The sequence below is a fragment of the Pelodiscus sinensis genome, chromosome 5, assembly GCF_049634645.1.
Source record: "Pelodiscus sinensis isolate JC-2024 chromosome 5, ASM4963464v1, whole genome shotgun sequence".
Classification (NCBI taxonomy): Eukaryota; Metazoa; Chordata; order Testudines; family Trionychidae; genus Pelodiscus; species Pelodiscus sinensis.
The window spans coordinates 104575363-104592482 of record NC_134715.1 but is presented as its reverse complement, the minus strand read 5'-3'; the positions used below and the strand labels follow the sequence as shown (position 1 = coordinate 104592482).

The following is a 17120-nucleotide window of genomic DNA, read 5'->3' as shown; positions in this document are numbered from 1 at the left end:
AATAGTCATTGAAGTTGTCAAAAACTTTGTCTCTGCATCCTGTCCTGGAGTGACATATACCCAGCCAATATGGAAATAGTTGAAATTTTATTATTATTATTACTATCATCATCATCATCATCCTCTATAATCTCCCTGAGCATTTCATACTCAATATCATTGGCCTGGCAAGGTAGTCTGTACTATATCCCTACTGCTGTATTCTTATAGCGTGGAATTTCTATTCATAGAGACTCTGTGATACAATTTAGAATTGTTTCTTCACTTGCTTCTGTGCTTTCTTTCCCAGTATATTTTTGTACCCTGGTATAGGCTGAACATCTCTGGTCAAGGACTTCCTAGACCAATGAGCTCTTGGAACAGAGAGCTCCGGCATTATGAAGCCTGGGCGTTGGAGTTGTCCAGGGAGCTAGGGAAGGGGTGGGCAATAATTTTTAGAAGGGGGACACGTCACAAATTTCTGAAGTGGCCCCAGGTCATGCAAAATAGGGCAGGCCTTTGGGCAGAAGGGGCAAGGTCAGGAGGCTCTGCTCTCCCACCCACAGACCCTCATTGGCTTGAGGGGTGGGGAGCACATGAAGTCTTCCCTCCTGCCCCAGCCTAGAGAGAATTGCCTGCTGTTTTAAGACTTTGCATGCTTCCCTAACAGGGGGAGCACGCAACTCTCTTGCCTCCTATATCGGCTCTCCCAAGGGAGTGTGGAGGCTGGAGAAAATCTCCGGCTGTTTTAAAGCAGCAACATTTCTGTCTAGCCACCATGTGCTCTTTGTGTGGGGAGGAGATTTTGTGCGCTCCCCCATCCCCAGGTCTCGATTGTCCTGGGGGTAGGGGAGTGGTAGAGCAGCCGTGGGCCGAATTTGGCCCATAAAGGCCCCTTTCCCTACCCTTGAGCTAGCAGCCCAGCGGATCCCAGGGTTGGCAGAGCTTGGGGTTGGCTGCAGAGCCGTGAAGCTGCATGCTGGCGATTGCTGAGGAGCCCAGCATTGCCCCAGAGCAGCTGAGCCCAGCAGTGGCAGCTCCAGGGCAGCCGAGTCTGGTGTCCTGGGGCAGGACATGGAGCCACAGGCCATCGAGCCTGGCAGTGCCCCGGGGCAGTCAAGCCCAGCAGCGGTGATAGTCCCAGCACTGTGGAACCCAGCAGCAACCCTGGAGCAGCTGAGCCCGGGGACAGTTGCAGCCATGTTGCAGCAGAGCCCAGGCACTATCCCAAGTGTCTCCTGGACAGCCAAGCCCATTGCCTCAGGGCTGGTTGTGTAGCTGCATGCTGGGGCTGGCCATGGAGCCTGGCAGCACACCTGGGTATCTGAGCCCAGTATTGGCGGTATCCAGGAGTAGCGGAGCCCAGCAGCTGAGCCCAGCATTCTAGGACTGGCTGCTGAGCCCAGTGGTGGCATCAGCAGCAACCCAAGACAGTAGAGCTCAGTGGCGGCAGCAACAGTGGCCCAGGGGCTGGCTGTGAAAGCTGGTGGCACCCCAGAGGCAGGGGACTTGGTGTCGCAGAAGCAGGGAACCCAGCTGCAGAGCTAGTGGGCAGGAGGGGAGCCCACTTGGGTCTGCTGACAGACTGAGGTGTCGTACCTCGGTGTTTTCGTACCTCGGCACCTTTGATGGTCTGAACTGTCAGTGTCAGCATCATCTGGTCAGGGTCGTCCTCCGGACAGGACCTCTACTCCGTTGATGGTGATAAGCTTTCGGCTGCGTGCGTAACAATTGGTACTCCCTTTATCTAGAGTGTTAGACCCTGTGCACTTGGGTCAACACAAGAGATCTCTGAGAGGCCCCGGAAACAACAGATGCAGGCAAGGTTTGAAATCAATCGAGCAGGTTTATTGTCAAATGCGAAGCTCTACCAGTTGGTAACAGAGATCAGTACAGTGTTACACCACTGGGCACTATGGCCCGCGTTGACAAGGTACCAACACCGGGCAGGCCTATTGCCATATATCAGATATTAACAGCAGTTAGTAAAAGTTAAGCTACTGTGCATTCTGTAAGTTTAAGCAATGACACCTGCCGTTCAGGCGCCTAGTGCGCCCCCCTTTCCCCCAGGTCAGCCGGAGAGCACCCTCTGCGGTGTCCTTTTATAGACAGGTACAAACAACTTACATCATTTCTGTAACCAGGTTAACCAGGTTATCACCCTCTGTTGCGTAGTTACCACCCCTCACCTTCTAGAAGGGAGGCTTACTTACTATCCTTCATGCTGTCAATTCCAAACTGGTCCTGAACCTAGGTCGGTATGTGCATTAGTTTTTAGGGAGTTTTTGTACCAAGAGAGTTCTTATTAAGATGTTCCATTACTCCCCTTTGGCTTACAGTCTGTACCCAGTGCCTCCCTATGTCCTTCCATGCTCGACCTAACTTACACAATCATCAGTATGGCCTCTTTCTTGGCTCCTATGTTACTGAACCAAAGTCTTGCTCACTAGATTGCAGGCCTGTTGCTGTTTTCATGTTATAGGCCTCTATTTAGGCCTGCTGACTCCATGTTACTGACCTTCAACTTACTACACCAGGAAAGTACCAAGTCTGTCAACAGAGGGGCTAGAATTGACTTCCTCTGGTCCTGCAAACTCCCTTCTTCAGGACAGGTCAGGTCTCAAGGGTACGGGACCAGGGAGGTCCAACCTGTATTACTATAGCCCAGGCATGTCCAAAGTCCGGCCCGCGGGCCAATTGCGGCCCGTGTTCCGGTTTAATACGGCCCCCCAAGTAATTTGGCAATATCTATCTTTTATGGCCCCCAACGAATCCATATGTATTGAGATGAATACATTGTAAAATCTCAGTTAATGTCAGTTGGTCTAAATCTGTTATAAATATATTTGGACACAACATGTATACTTGGTGTTATGTTCCTGTTCATATTTTTTGAACTTAAAAGTTGACAGACAACCTTTATTACCAATAATATGTAATGTACTTTACAATGTTCCTGACATATATTTCAGCTTCCTGGATTTTTTTTTCATCTGGCCTTCAGATATGAAAGGCAGAGTGATTTAACACCTGTTTAAATTTGCCATCCATGTGACGAAATGAAAAGTATGCCGTTTGCAATAAGCTTTGCATAAAATAGTTAATTTGCATTTAATTTTAATGGTTCAAAGAATGTCAGGCAAAATGGTCGGTCCTCACGCATGTTCACTTCATCAAATCTGGCCCTCTTTGAAAAAAGTTTGGACACCCCTGCTATAGCCCATTGATTATCCTCATTCCACCAAGTTTCTGTGATTCCTGTTCTATCAATATCCTCCTTTAATATGAGGCATTGTAGTTCACCCATCTTATTATTTAGATTTCTAGCATTTGTGTATAAACACTTTAAAAAGTATCACTTTTTAGCTGTCTGCTGTGATGTGATGTAATTTAATGGGATCCTTTTTCATTTGACTGTTTCTCAGCAGATCTTTCTGGCACTTTATCATCTTCTATCCTCTCCTCCTTCCTAAGTGTCATGGGCCCACTCTGAGATATCTGCTAATGGGCCACTCTGGTTTGTTCATTTAACAGCTCCACAGTCATGGAGGCTTGCAATTCGCTGTTTGCAGTCAAAGGAGCCACAGGAAACAGTGTGGCTCAGAGTGGCCCATTAGCAGCTTTCTCAAAGTGGACCGATGGCCCACTTTGAGAAATGCTGACATGGGAAATCTCCATTAAAAGATCATCCCCTGAGGAATATATCTGTCCGACCCACATGCTCTTTCACACCTGTCAGCTTTTCCCCAGCTCTTAGTTAAAATTAAAGTGGTAGAGCACTTTTTAAAGTGCCAGCAATCTGGTTCCATTTTGGTTTAGGTAGAGCCCATACTTTCTGTATAGGCTTTCCCTTTCTCACAAGTTTGCCCAGTTTCTAATCAATCTAAATCTCTCTTCCCTACACCATCATCTCAGCTATCTGTTTAACATAGCTCTTACTCCATTTTATGTGTAAATATATATTGCTGGCAAGCATTTGGATATCATAAAAGTGTGAAATTACTAAAGATACGTAATTTAGGTCTCAAGAAAGAGTTTAATCATTTGTACTTCTTGACTAAATTACTTGGAAATCCCAGATAAGTGGTATATGTCAGATCAGTTCAACCTGTAATTTATAGTGTTACAACTCTGTGTGAAGAAGAGAACATGTGTCGACAGCCCAAAATTAAATTTTTGAAATTAAAACATTTACTGACCCTGATTCTCATGGCATAAACTCACACTGTAGTAGTGGGGGAATACTATTATTAAATACATCTCTGCTAATTTATTCTGACATGAATTGTATACATTTTAGATTGCTCTTCAGCATTTCATTTTGTATTTTTATGGTATGTTTTTTCTTTGCAGACGGTTGGAGCAAAACTCAATCAAGGTCATCCCTCCTGGAGCTTTCTCACCATATAAAAAGCTTAGAAGAATGTGAGTGAGAAATATTTTAGAATTATATAAAAACATTTTTCTAAAACAGGTCATGGTCATACAAAGAAATTCCCATCAAAGTATGAATACTTAAGAGTTTTTGACAGCCAGAGGATTAACTAATATGGCTGTCTGATTGCAAGGATCATATAGTGTCTTTGTCATGGTAATAACAATCGCTAGTAACTCATTGTAATGATACTAACTAAAATAAAAATGCATATATAGAGAAATAGCATGTCACTATAATGAAAATAATCATTTAACAGATTTTTGTGACTATATTTCAAAATTATATACTATTGTCATTCCATAATGCTATTGATGCTGTAAGATCTTGTTGCCATATCAACCTAACTCAAAGAAAAGTCATAAAATGTATTTAACCCTTTTATTGTTACTAAAAATAAACTAAGAATAATTTTATGTCTATTTATTTTATTTTATTATGTGGTATTTCAATGTAATAAAGTTATTTTTGTGCATTGATATTTTAATGTTTTAATTTTGTATCAAAAGGTCAAAATAAATACTTAGGTTTAGCCTTTTCTTGGATGACCAAAGGCTAATTACATAATATTTTTAATTTTCTATGGAATGGACTAGAATCCTTAATATACCTTCATTTTTTATTTTAGTGACCTAAGCAATAACCAGATCTCTGAGACTGCTCCAGATGCTTTCCAAGGTCTGCGTTCACTCAATTCACTGTAAGTATCAGTGTGATTTTTCTCAAAAGAAAGGCAAAATTTCTAACATTTGTGGTATTCAACTTTAAAATTTCTGCTTCATGCAAAATTCTCAATCTTCTCTATTCTTGCCTTCAAAAACTATAGGATAATGTCATATGTCATTACCTTATATTTAGCTGAACACTAACATTTGTTTTAGATACATGTCTTAAGAAGAATGCATATGTTGTTAATGTAAAAAGATCCCATCTGGGTCATTTGATAACTGAGAGCAGGAAGTAGCCCAATTTTGCAGTTGAGGCCCTTTAAATCTAGATGGGGATGGAAAATGCCCATTTTTTCGTACCATATTCACTTTTGTTAAATTGAAAAATATTTTCCAGAGTAAACTTAGGATAATTTTAATTTTGTTCCAGCTTGAAAATTTGAGGGGTTTGTCTCTATTTTATCATGATCATCCTTAGCAGAAACAGTGACAATTTACACTGGTTAATTTTGTGAACAGGCTTCATTTCCACATCCAAAGCTTACAAAGTAAATACTGATAGTTTTATGCTACTTTGCTCTCCATTGATTATAGCAGTGAGAGAATAGGACCTTTTACTTTTTCAACTTCTGTTATTTGAGCCTTAATTACAATTAAGTAATGTTTTACTGTTCCTACTTGATTTTGTTATCACGGAATTGGTTAATTCACAAATACTTTGAAGTGGAATAGAAGTCTCTACCATTGCTTTAAATTTACATCCCCCTCCCCCTTTTTTTTGAGTTTCCACTACTTTCTAAATATAGTGATTTTTTGTTTTTTTGTTTTTGCTTGTTCCCCTGAGAAGCATCTACTCTATTTTCACATATCCCATCCTAGTTGCTTTTTCACATTAAAAGATTGGCTCCTATTAAAGCTGCATGGGAAGATGCCATGCAAGCTGCTTCTCAAATTATTTCAGCAGAAATCATCTAAATATGTGGTGCCAGCTGTTCAACTGTTAAAAAAATCATAATTTTAATTAATTTTTCCTGCTAAAGCCAAACATGAGGAAGTTATAGATTTTAGAGAATAAGTCTTTTCACGTAAATATTTACCCGGTGAAGATAGTGAAATAGTCTCTCTGCAAATAATACTTTTGAGGATCTAAAAGGGCAAATGATTATAACTTTCACTTTCAGGAAATCTTACGGGGGTAAATGTAACTTGCTCTACTTTTCCATGTGTGGTCTGTCTTTGTAGAAGGCACTGGTCTGTGAATTGAAGTCTTGGGTTCTACTCTCAGCTCTGCTATTGACGTGGTGTGTGTGATACTCAGCTCATCGTTTTGTTTCTTTGTGCTTTACTTTCCCTATCTGTAAAATGGGAATGTCATAAAATGCTAGGACATCTTTGGTTAAAAAGTTCCAGAAAAAGAGCTAAGAATTATTTTTGTACTCTGGATATATACTAGACATGTGTTATATCAATCTTTGTTGTTTTCTTAAGGTGGCAAAACCAAGAACTCAAAAGCTAGAGAGTAGTATTGCTGCATGCATTTGTTAAAATTATTTTACAAATCTACTTTATCATGCACATCAGTTGTTGCCTCCAGGCTCTTTACAGGGTGCCATTGTGGGTTTTAGAGCTGCAATTTGCGAACCTTTTGTATAATATATAGTCATTCACTGGCCTTTTAACTAATTTTCTTATTTAGATGAACATTCTGACTTATATCATCTCTCACAGCAAAGAAGGTGATACACTTAATCAGTATTTCATTAAGAGATGTGGCCAGATCAGTATAATAGGGTTTTAGCAAGTGAACTCTTCCACTTCTGAAAGAGTATGATGGGGATTTATTTTAGTGTCTGCTGTAGAATCAACAATGAGAAACAAATTCAGAAGTAAATCTTTAGTGTCAGGAAGGTCTCTGTCCGTGTTATTAGCTGCTGTCTGGGGCCATGAGTACGTTAAAAAAGTTGCCTAAACAAAAGTAATCTTGTCAATACTTAATCTTTATTACCATCTGATCAATCAATCAGTAGTCTAAGTTTCCTAACACCTTTTTAAAGTAGATACTTGGGGCCTTGATCCTATAGTATACTCTGTAGGAACCAATTTCTGCACTCATACAGAGGCGTTTACAGGGGTCTTAAGCCTTAAATTTCTTGGTTATTTCTATATAGAATCATTTCAGGGAAGAGGGAAGAAGTTTTTCTGTCTTTTAAGTCAGAACCAGAATACCTGTACTTTAACTGTAGCTACCTTGATAATTTCTTTTCTCTTATAGTGTCCTCTATGGAAATAAAATTACAGAGCTTCCAAAAAGCCTGTTTGAAGGACTTTTCTCTTTACAGTTGCTGTGAGTATTATTTGTTTAATTCTAATCTCATTTTTCATTAACTGATAGGGAAGGAAATGGGAGGGAACTTGAAACTTTGATATGTGTCCAGAAAAGAAGGGCTAGGAAACTATCCTAGTGTGCAAGATCAGATGGGTGGTGAAACCATTAATTTTAGTTTTAGTATATGAAATGAGAGGAGTCAAGACTTGTTGTTTTTGTTTTGGACTCTCAGTTTTGTTCATAAGGTATTCCTTTGGTCAAAGCATATATACTCTGTGTCCCAGTTTACTTACACACCATTAAAATTGATATAAAGTTAATCTTGCTTGTGAAAATTAAAAAAAATTGTAAAATGCTTTGAGATACTTAAGCAGCAGATATTTTATACAATGAGACCTGGCAGAGAGTCTACATTTATCATAGTAGATATATCTTGCTGTGTTAAACACAATAAATACATAAAGGACATATAATTGATTTGGTGTTTATTTTCTTTATAATAGCACCTATTTTCAGTGTAGAATCTCTCTTCTTTTATTGATTGTTTAATACACCTTCTGAAGCTCTTCTATGTACAGTTATGTAAAGGGAATGTCTTAATGTTATGATTTTCAACTACTATTTCATTTAACAATCCTACAATCCCACAAGAAAAGTCTTGTGAGCCATCTCTGTTTTGATTTAACAGTGAGTATAAAGGGAAGCATTACAGTGATATGTTTATCATACCTTCTAAAAAAAAGTCAGCAGGCTCAACAGTGTGGTTGTAGTACTGTCTAAAAATAGATTGTGTGCAGTGGGCCATAAATCAGCAGTGATATTCTTCAGGGGAGAATCTGGGAATAGCTGGCTTGGAGCTGTAAAGACTGATGATGATAGAAAATAACATCTACCCACTTGATTAGAGGCACTTCTTGCCCAGACTTTATACAGAAGTGATATGGCAAAATTTCTCCTATAAGTACTTGCTGAAGAAAGTGCCAAGTAGGAAGTCAGTGATATGAACATGTAAATCACAGTACCATCTGGGGTTGATGTTTCATTCTTTAGATCAGGGGTCTCCAAACTACGGCCCACGGGCCGGATGCGGCCCGCGAGGCCCTCTCATCCGGCCCGTGGAGACCTTTTTGTCTACGGAAAAAAAATTACGTGAAGAACAATTTGAGAACAAACTTGTCCGATGATAATCTCAGGTCACTGTTGATGTTAGGGACAACAAATCTAAAGCCAGAAATGTCTGCTATTTTGGCATCCAGGAAACAATTTCACCATTCACACTAATACAGGTGTTCATGTGTAGTGTATCAATGTGTTATTAAATAATAACTGAATAAAATAATATTAAATAAATAATTAAAAGCAACATCCATGTTTTGATTGTTTTTTATTTGGACCTCAAGTGTGTAATCGGCCCCCGAACTGCTGTTTGATAGTTAATGCGGCCCTCGGGCTGAAAAGTTTGGAGACCCCTGCTTTAGATCATGATACAGTAGTCAGGAATGTGTTTTCCTTTCTTTCCTTCTGAGAAGAGTTTGTTATAGAGAATTATATTTAATAATTAAGATCAAAGGGTATGTCTACACTACCCCGCTAGTTCGAACTAGCGGGGTAATGTATGCATACCGCACTTGCTAATGAAGCCCGGGATTTGAATTTCCCGGGCTTCATTAGCATAAGCGGGGAGCCGCCATTTTTAAATCCCCGCTGCTTCGAACCCCGTGTCGCGCGGCTACACGGGGCTCGAACTAGGTAGTTCGGACTAGGGTCCTATTCCGAACTACCGTTACTCCTCGTGAAACGAGGAGTACCGGTAGTTCGGAATAGGCACCCTAGTCCGAACTACCTAGTTCGAGCCCCGTGTAGCCGCGCGACACGGGGTTCGAAGCAGCGGGGATTTAAAAATGGCGGCTCCCCGCTTATGCTAATGAAGCCCGGGAAATTCAAATCCCGGGCTTCATTAGCAAGTGCGGTATGCATACATTACCCTCCTAGTTCGAACTAGGAGGGTAGTGTAGACATACCCAAAGATATTTTCTATTCACTCTATATTGAAAGTTCTACTATGCACTGATAAATTTTGCTGTTTCTTTCCTTATTTTATTTCAAGTACCTGTCCTCCCTCGACCACACTTTTATTCAAATACAAAACCACCTTTACATTGAAATAAAACCTAGTTTTTCAAAGCATAGAATACACTAACTTCACTATTCACCCTGGTAGATAAAAAATTGAAACGGGATTTGATTTGACATATCCAACAGTCTTCATGTTTAAAAAGGTAATAGATTTCTATGAAAACAGTCTTCTTTTATATCATTTTATATTTATAATATGGGAGATCAGAAAGGATTCTCTTTAGAGATAGAGAAAAAAATCAAATCTAGGATAAATCTGGACTGTAGCACATAATGTGCCCCCAGTATTCTACTACAACCTTTGGAAATGTGGCAGAGTATTCTGATTAGTAACATGCAATTAAGCATGCCACTGTATATCTCTTCTGGCTAATGAACACCATGTTCAATCCTTTTGGCAAAAGGAAATGTTTTCCTTGCCCATACTTGATATCTCAAGCTCATTTCCTTGTTCAGATAAGTACCGCATGCATACATTCCATGAACACATACGTACGGGACTGTGATTTTACTAAAGAAGTTAGAGCATTTCAATTCCTGTGTGTAAGTGGTGTGGAATAATTACAGAACACCTAAATAAGTTATTTTAATTCAGTAAATATGCACTTGCGTTTGTTAATTAAGGTTTGTACAATAAACAAATCAAACTTCTTGTGCTGGTTTAAGTACAAAGAATTATTGATGATGCCACAATGAAGTTAGTGACAGTAAACTAATTCTATTTACAATTGTCTTTGGTATAACAGATTATTAAATGCCAACAAGATAAACTGCCTACGAGTAGATGCCTTCCAAGATCTACACAACCTGAACCTTCTTTCTTTGTATGATAACAAGCTTCAAACCATTGCCAAAGGCACCTTTTCACCCCTACGTGCAATTCAGACTTTGTATGTACACTTTTCCTTGTGTTGTACCTAATGTAATTTTCTATTAATTTGTTTTCTATAACAACAGAATATCAGGAATAGTTGAAACTAATTGCAAATAATGTGTACAAATTTTACCTTTTTTCTTCATGAAAGGCATTTGGCTCAGAACCCATTCATTTGTGACTGCCATCTGAAGTGGCTGGCGGATTATCTTCATACAAACCCTATTGAGACCAGTGGTGCCCGTTGCACCAGCCCCCGCCGTCTGGCAAACAAAAGGATTGGCCAGATCAAAAGCAAGAAATTCCGCTGCTCAGGTAATTTGCTTAGTTCAGCTGCTATTTCTCCTTTATTGCCAAAAACAGTGGTTACAGAACTTTTAATAATTCAGCAAAGAACCAGCTGCTTTTATCAAACATTGTAGAACCTTTTTTGTTCTTGGACTGAACAAAGGGGAAAATAATGGACAGCTCACATTATTTGATCATGAAACATAGTGTAGTTAACACATTTGGCACTAAATCTAACTAGCCCTAAATCTAACAGAAGAAATACAATATACAGCACTTCAGAATGAAATGCTAGCGTTATTATCCAGAAGGATCACCAGTGTAAATCATTTAAACAAAGTTTCACAACGCTTTGGTGTATGTAAAAGATCTAAATATTTCCAGCAAAATATGGAAACATGACATATTCATGTTACACAGGGAGCTTACCTCATCTTTAAATTTACTGTTTGCTTTTTCTAATCTTATTCCATTTCCTACTTACATTTTTCTAAGCCCTAACCTCTGTCATATGGTATCCAGCTGCTCCAGGTGCATTTCATATTCTACAATTTATTCAGCCTTGAGTACAAATACAAAAAAAACCCCCTATTTATTCCCTATGTCCCAGATATATTTAAGACTATTCACATGTTGTTTATCAGCTTTTGCTGTGAATTCACTTTTTTCATGTAATTATCTGCAGTTAACTATAGTCCATACTTAATCTAATAGAATGCATTCTCTGCTTGTTGACATTCAGGTGCATCTTCTATTTTTTCTCTTTGTTTTTTATTTAGCTAAAGAACAGTATTTCATTCCAGGTAGGTTTGGCTCTGTAGTAAGACTAACTGCAGATATCCTCTCCTCTCCCCGAAAAAAACAAAATTTGTCATAGCTTTAGGAAACTGATGCATGTGTTTTACATATAGTTAATATTCTGTAGATAGATATATTTTCCTGTGTAGATTACTAGTAATTCTGTTTTCTGAATATGAGGGCTTTGCATGCAGCTCCTGATATCTTTTTTGGTCTCATAAATCTTCACAAGCCTAAGAAATGGTACTTACAATTACATTAGTTAGAAGGTTGCACCTGTTACTATATATTCCAACTGATATCTTCATACCTTATCTGCTGTAACACTTCTGTTTTTAAAATGTAGCTATTGAACTGCTTTTAAACACAGAAACCCTTCCTACTGTCAAAGAGCTAGTACAACTTAAAGCCACTTTTTAAAATGAACTATTTCTTGCTTTGCTTTTATGCTCTAAACCAGCAGTTTCCTGCTGTCTATCTGCAGCTATTGCTTGCTCATCTGTGATCCTATGATTCCTGTGTTTTATAAAATCACAACAGAATGCCAGGAAATGAATGATGGTGATCTTTATTAAAGGCATATTAAAATCTCTCACATACATTGTGCATTAGAAATACTTTTTGATAAATAGGAAGCAAAATTTTAGAGTTGGGGTGAAATAAAAATGTAAACATCACTTTAAACTACTCAAATACTGTGACATTTTCCAAAGAAAACATATTGCCCTAGCTCTTTGAAATTTGTTTCTTTTCCCTCTGCTGTCAAGTGATCACACTGTTTTCTTTACAGAAAATACCTATATAATTTTCCTAACAGGTGTTAAATAATTGATTGGCAAAGTATACAAGGGTATAACTACAGAACATTTCTCTCACAGTTTAGTAAAAAAAAATATTTACAGTTATTGATTGTGACACAATGCACTTGTTCTTTCAAATCCTACATCTATATTGTCTTTCTGCAGTGTTTTAAGTACATCTTACCTATTGCCTTTTAAACTGGTATGTTTAACAGCTTTGCTTTTATTGCTATGTAATTTTTGTTTTAAATTGGAATGACTGTGTGAGGTTTTTCTTGCCCTTCTACTAACATGCTGGCTTGAGTTTTGTAGGGGAAAAATAAAATGGGACAAGGTGCAGTTGAAACTTATTTTAAAACAGCATAAAGTGGGGCTGTGGGATCTGATTTCCCAAATCTATCTGGCCACCTGAATTCCATAATGGGTAGAACAGCTGTATTCCTCACAGAGACTTCTACTCCGTATTGCTAAAATGACTTTTGTCTCTACATTACAAGTGTATTAACACCAAATATCTTTAACAGGCAATTTATTATATGGCCACACATACAGCCCTGATTTGCTTACCTACAAGAAATAATATACTGCTTAAAAATGCAATTTCTAAAATGTAAAACGCATCAGGAAGTTCTGAGAGTGGTACTTTTTGAAGTGTGGCTTTGGTGTAGGTTCTTCCTAATAAGTAACTAAGGGTATGTCTACACTACCCCGCTAGTTCGAACTAGCGGAGTAATGTATGCATACCGAACTTGCTAATGAAGCCCGGGATTTGAATTTCCCGGGCTTCATTAGCATAAAGCCGGCGCCGCCATTTTTAAAAGCCGGCTAGTGCGAACCCCGTGCCGCGCGGCTACACGCGGCACGGGCTAGATAGTTCGAACTACGTAGCCATTCCGAACTATCTGTACTCCTCGTTCCACGAGGAGTACAGATAGTTTGGAATGGCTACGTAGTTCGAACTATCTAGCCCGTGCCGTGCGGCTACACGCACTAGCCGGGTTCGCACTAGCTGGCTTTTAAAAATGGCGGCGCCGGCTTTATGCTAATGAAGCCCGGGAAATTCAAATCCCGGGCTTCATTAGCAAGTTCGGTATGCATACATTACCCCGCTAGTTCGAACTAGCGGGGTAGTGTAGACATACCGTAATGGACATAATGTACAATGTGTAACATTTATTCAAACCTGAGAGATCTTGGCCTAGATACTTTATGGGATTTAGTTTGAGCTACTATGCCCATACAAGTTAAAATATTTCTTCCTCATAAGTAATTCTCAATGCCCCATTTTTGGAAGCAAAAAAAAAGATTGGATACACTTTATGCCTAGATAAATATCATTTAAAAAAATCAATGTTTTCTATAAGAAGTTGAATGTAGACTTTTTATAGCTGAGAGGTCTGAATGCACAGACACTTAAGCTATTTTAACAGTATTCTCACATAGTCATGTTTGGAGACTAAAGGTTATAACAATAATAAAGCAGGAACTTGAACAAATCCTGCTTTTGTATTAGTTTATAAAATATTTCAAGTAGTTATGTCATATATATTACTTGAAGCTAAGTAGAAATTAAAATATTACAGTATACAAGACCCCTTTTGTTCCTAGGTACTTATGACATTTTCCCCAAAGTTTCTTTGATTATTTTTTATTTTAAGTGGCTTAACATACATTTGTATAAAGCAGCATTACTCTAGCTTATCATAATAAAATATTTTTTTAAAAGCTAAATTATACCACATGAAAAGTATCATCTTCAAATACATAGTTCATAATTAAGCTCTTTCTTTAGCTTAGTTAAAATTTTGTAGGCCACTTAAAATGAATTTTTCTCTCTGTTCCAAAGATGATGCCGCATTGCATCATCCTGTAATCAAAGAAATAATATTGAGGCAAGAGAGTGAGAGTGCCTAGTTTTGTGTTTTTATTTTAATTGGGATTACTCTGTCTTTCTTTCCTTCTTGGCTATCTTTACTTTTGCAGGAGTTCACCATTTTGGCTGTAAGTAAAGTTCAGTGTCTGAACTAAATCACAATGTACTTCCTATCCCTAGTGCACTTCCTTCTATTAGTGTCTTTCCACCTTTGTCCAAGAAGAACCCACAGATCCTTTGAGCTTCTCTCTGTTTTCCTGATCACCCACCCTTAATTCCCTTCTGGATGTTTTCTTCTGATCTGTATAGGATGTTATTTTTGTTCTGTTGATTGTGGGAAATGGTGAAAGAAACTTGCAATGTGGTCTATTTCTTGTACTTTTTAGTTAAGCTGTGACAGTAATGCTGTTACAGTGGCAATGGACATTCTGTAACAGGAATGCCATGTCATGTAAGCACGTATTAAACTTCAAGAGATTCTGTAGCTTTTCCCTATTCCTACCTCTTTTCCCTTGCTCTTGTCCTTGGCCTAGTGGATGCAGTTATGATAATTTAGCGAGATTTTCTGTTGTGCTTGATCTAACCATGTGGTTGCAAGGTATGAGTAAAACATGGTTCTGTCAAGCACCATGGAACGTCACGCAGCTTTCTACAGCATGGCAAGCTGCTGAGGCTTAAGTCAGGATTACACATTTTTTTAAAATTGAAGGAGAAAATAGGGTTTGAATCTGATGTATATGAGATTATGTGGAGGATTGGGGACTCTTAAAGAAATGAACATAGAAGGCTAATGAAGTCCAGTCAACAACAAAAAGAATAACTCGCGAAAAAAGAAATGGCATACAAGAGTCTATTAAGTCTTGACACACAGAGAGATAAATAAATTCTGTAATAATTAGTGGCATTTGTGTAATTCGACGTAAACCAGGCAAGATTGGCTGACAGCACAATCAGCAGAAAGTACAGCTGTGAAAAGCTTGAGTTTTCAGTGTTCTCCCATCACATGAACTTGGTCACAAATTTTCCAATATATCTCAAGCCCTTGTATTTGACCCTCTCTTGAAGCCTTAATGTCTGTTCAGTAGCACAAAGTTTACCAAACATTTCTCAATTTATCTGCATATAGTCTGCATTGCACATCTGTCATTTTAATTTTCTCATTAGAAATGTATCTTATACTCTATGGACTCAGTGTCTATATTTTGGCTTGACTCTTCCACAGGCACAGAAGATTACAGATCAAAACTAAGTGGAGACTGCTTTGCAGATCTGGCTTGCCCTGAAAAATGCCGCTGTGAAGGAACCACAGTGGACTGCTCCAATCAGAAACTCAGCAAAATTCCTGACCACGTTCCCCAATACACAGCAGAGTTGTAAGTTCTACCTTCAGTAATGTGCTGCTTACAAGTCAGAGTAAAGCTAAAATTTTGGTATGAAGAGTCAACGCACCTTAAAATTAAGAGGAGGAAACAGAAGTTCAAGCTACTCCCCCCTCCTTCCCTTCCTCCATTGTTTTGAACACTGAATAATGTCATCTCTAAATATAAAGCATTTTTAACACTCAACCCATACAAGTGTTTTAATTCATCAAACGCGAAAGAGAATATCTAAACTAACAAAAAATAACTGCTGTATTATGCCATATTTCTGCTCCAGGATTATCTACTGTTTTTATTCTGTATGTTTATTTTATAATTATATTAAAGTAGCAACTAGGAGACCCAATCCAGAATCAGGACCACATTAGGCTTGGTGATGTACAGGCATGTAACAAAGAAAAAAATGACTGCTCCATGTTATTCACAATGTACACATCAAACAGTAAACAAGTGGTGGATGAAACAACAGGAAAGGGTTGGGATGTAACAAGGAGAGAACAATAAAAGAATTTAGCAGAAAAAGAGAACTCACAGCTTTGTGCTTGCCTAACCAGTTCCAAATGGAAGTGATTTGTAGGCATTACAACAGAGGTAAGTTTTGAAGAGGAATTTAAAGAGAGTATAAATTCAGACAGTTTCATGAGTTTGTCCCATGAAGAGGGGGCAGTATGCACAGAAGCGCTGAAAAGCTTCAAAATTAAACTGACAGGTGAATGACTGTTATTGACAGAGTGAGGCAAGAAAAATAAATTCGAACAAGTCAAAACTATTTTGGGCTGGCCAAAAAAAAAAAAAAGGAACTAGCAAATGACACAGAACCTAACACCAAAATAATGACATCAGAAGCAGAAAGCCTATCAAATGATCAGTGGGGTCAATGGACAATCAACATGCCAAAGGAGCACTAAAGACTGTTGCAAGGACGCTAAATGAATTCTTAGCATCAGTTCTTTACTGCTGAGGATAAGAGACTCTCACCCCAGAGCATTATTTTTAGATGCCAGACTGAGGAACTGTCCCAGAATGAGATATCAGTGGGGAAAATTTTAGAACAAATCGATAAACAGTAATCATATACCAGAACCAGATGGTATTCACCAAGAGTTCTGCAGGAATTCAGATATCAAATTGTAGAACTACTCACTGTACTATGTAACTTATTACTTAAATCAGTCTCTATACCAGATGACTAAAGGATAAATAATGTAACATCAATTTTTTTAAGTAAGGCTCCAAAGGCAATCCTGACAATAAAAGACCAGTAAACCTAACTTCGTGATCAGACAAGTTTGTTTAAACTCTACTAAAGAAGAGAATTATCAGATGCATAGATAATTCAGCACTGCCTTTTGTAAAGGAAAGTCATAACTCACTAATTTATGAGAATACTTTAGGTTGCAAACAAGCATGTGTAAAAGTGTGATCCATGGATAGTGTACTTGGTCTTTAAGAAAGCTATTGGCAAGGTTGCACATAAAAGGCTCTTAAGCAAAGAAAGTGGTTCTGGGATGAGAGGGAAGATCCTTTCATGGATCAGTAACTGGCTATAAAATAGGAAATAAAG

At 38.4% G+C, this 17120-nt stretch overlaps 1 protein-coding gene across 4 annotated transcripts in view; it reads left to right on the top strand.

Annotated features, from left to right (window-relative positions):
* SLIT2 (slit guidance ligand 2) overlaps window positions 1-17120 on the top strand; it is a 388563-nt gene that overhangs the window by 280578 nt on the left and 90865 nt on the right. For all 4 annotated transcript variants that reach the window (XM_075930670.1, XM_075930668.1, XM_075930671.1 and 1 more), the window contains exons 10-15: window positions 4333-4404; window positions 5043-5114; window positions 7355-7426; window positions 10291-10434; window positions 10570-10733; window positions 15400-15550. In XM_075930670.1, coding sequence (XP_075786785.1) covers window positions 4333-4404; window positions 5043-5114; window positions 7355-7426; window positions 10291-10434; window positions 10570-10733; window positions 15400-15550 — 675 coding nt within the window. The remainder of the gene's footprint in view (window positions 1-4332; window positions 4405-5042; window positions 5115-7354; window positions 7427-10290; window positions 10435-10569; window positions 10734-15399; window positions 15551-17120) is intronic.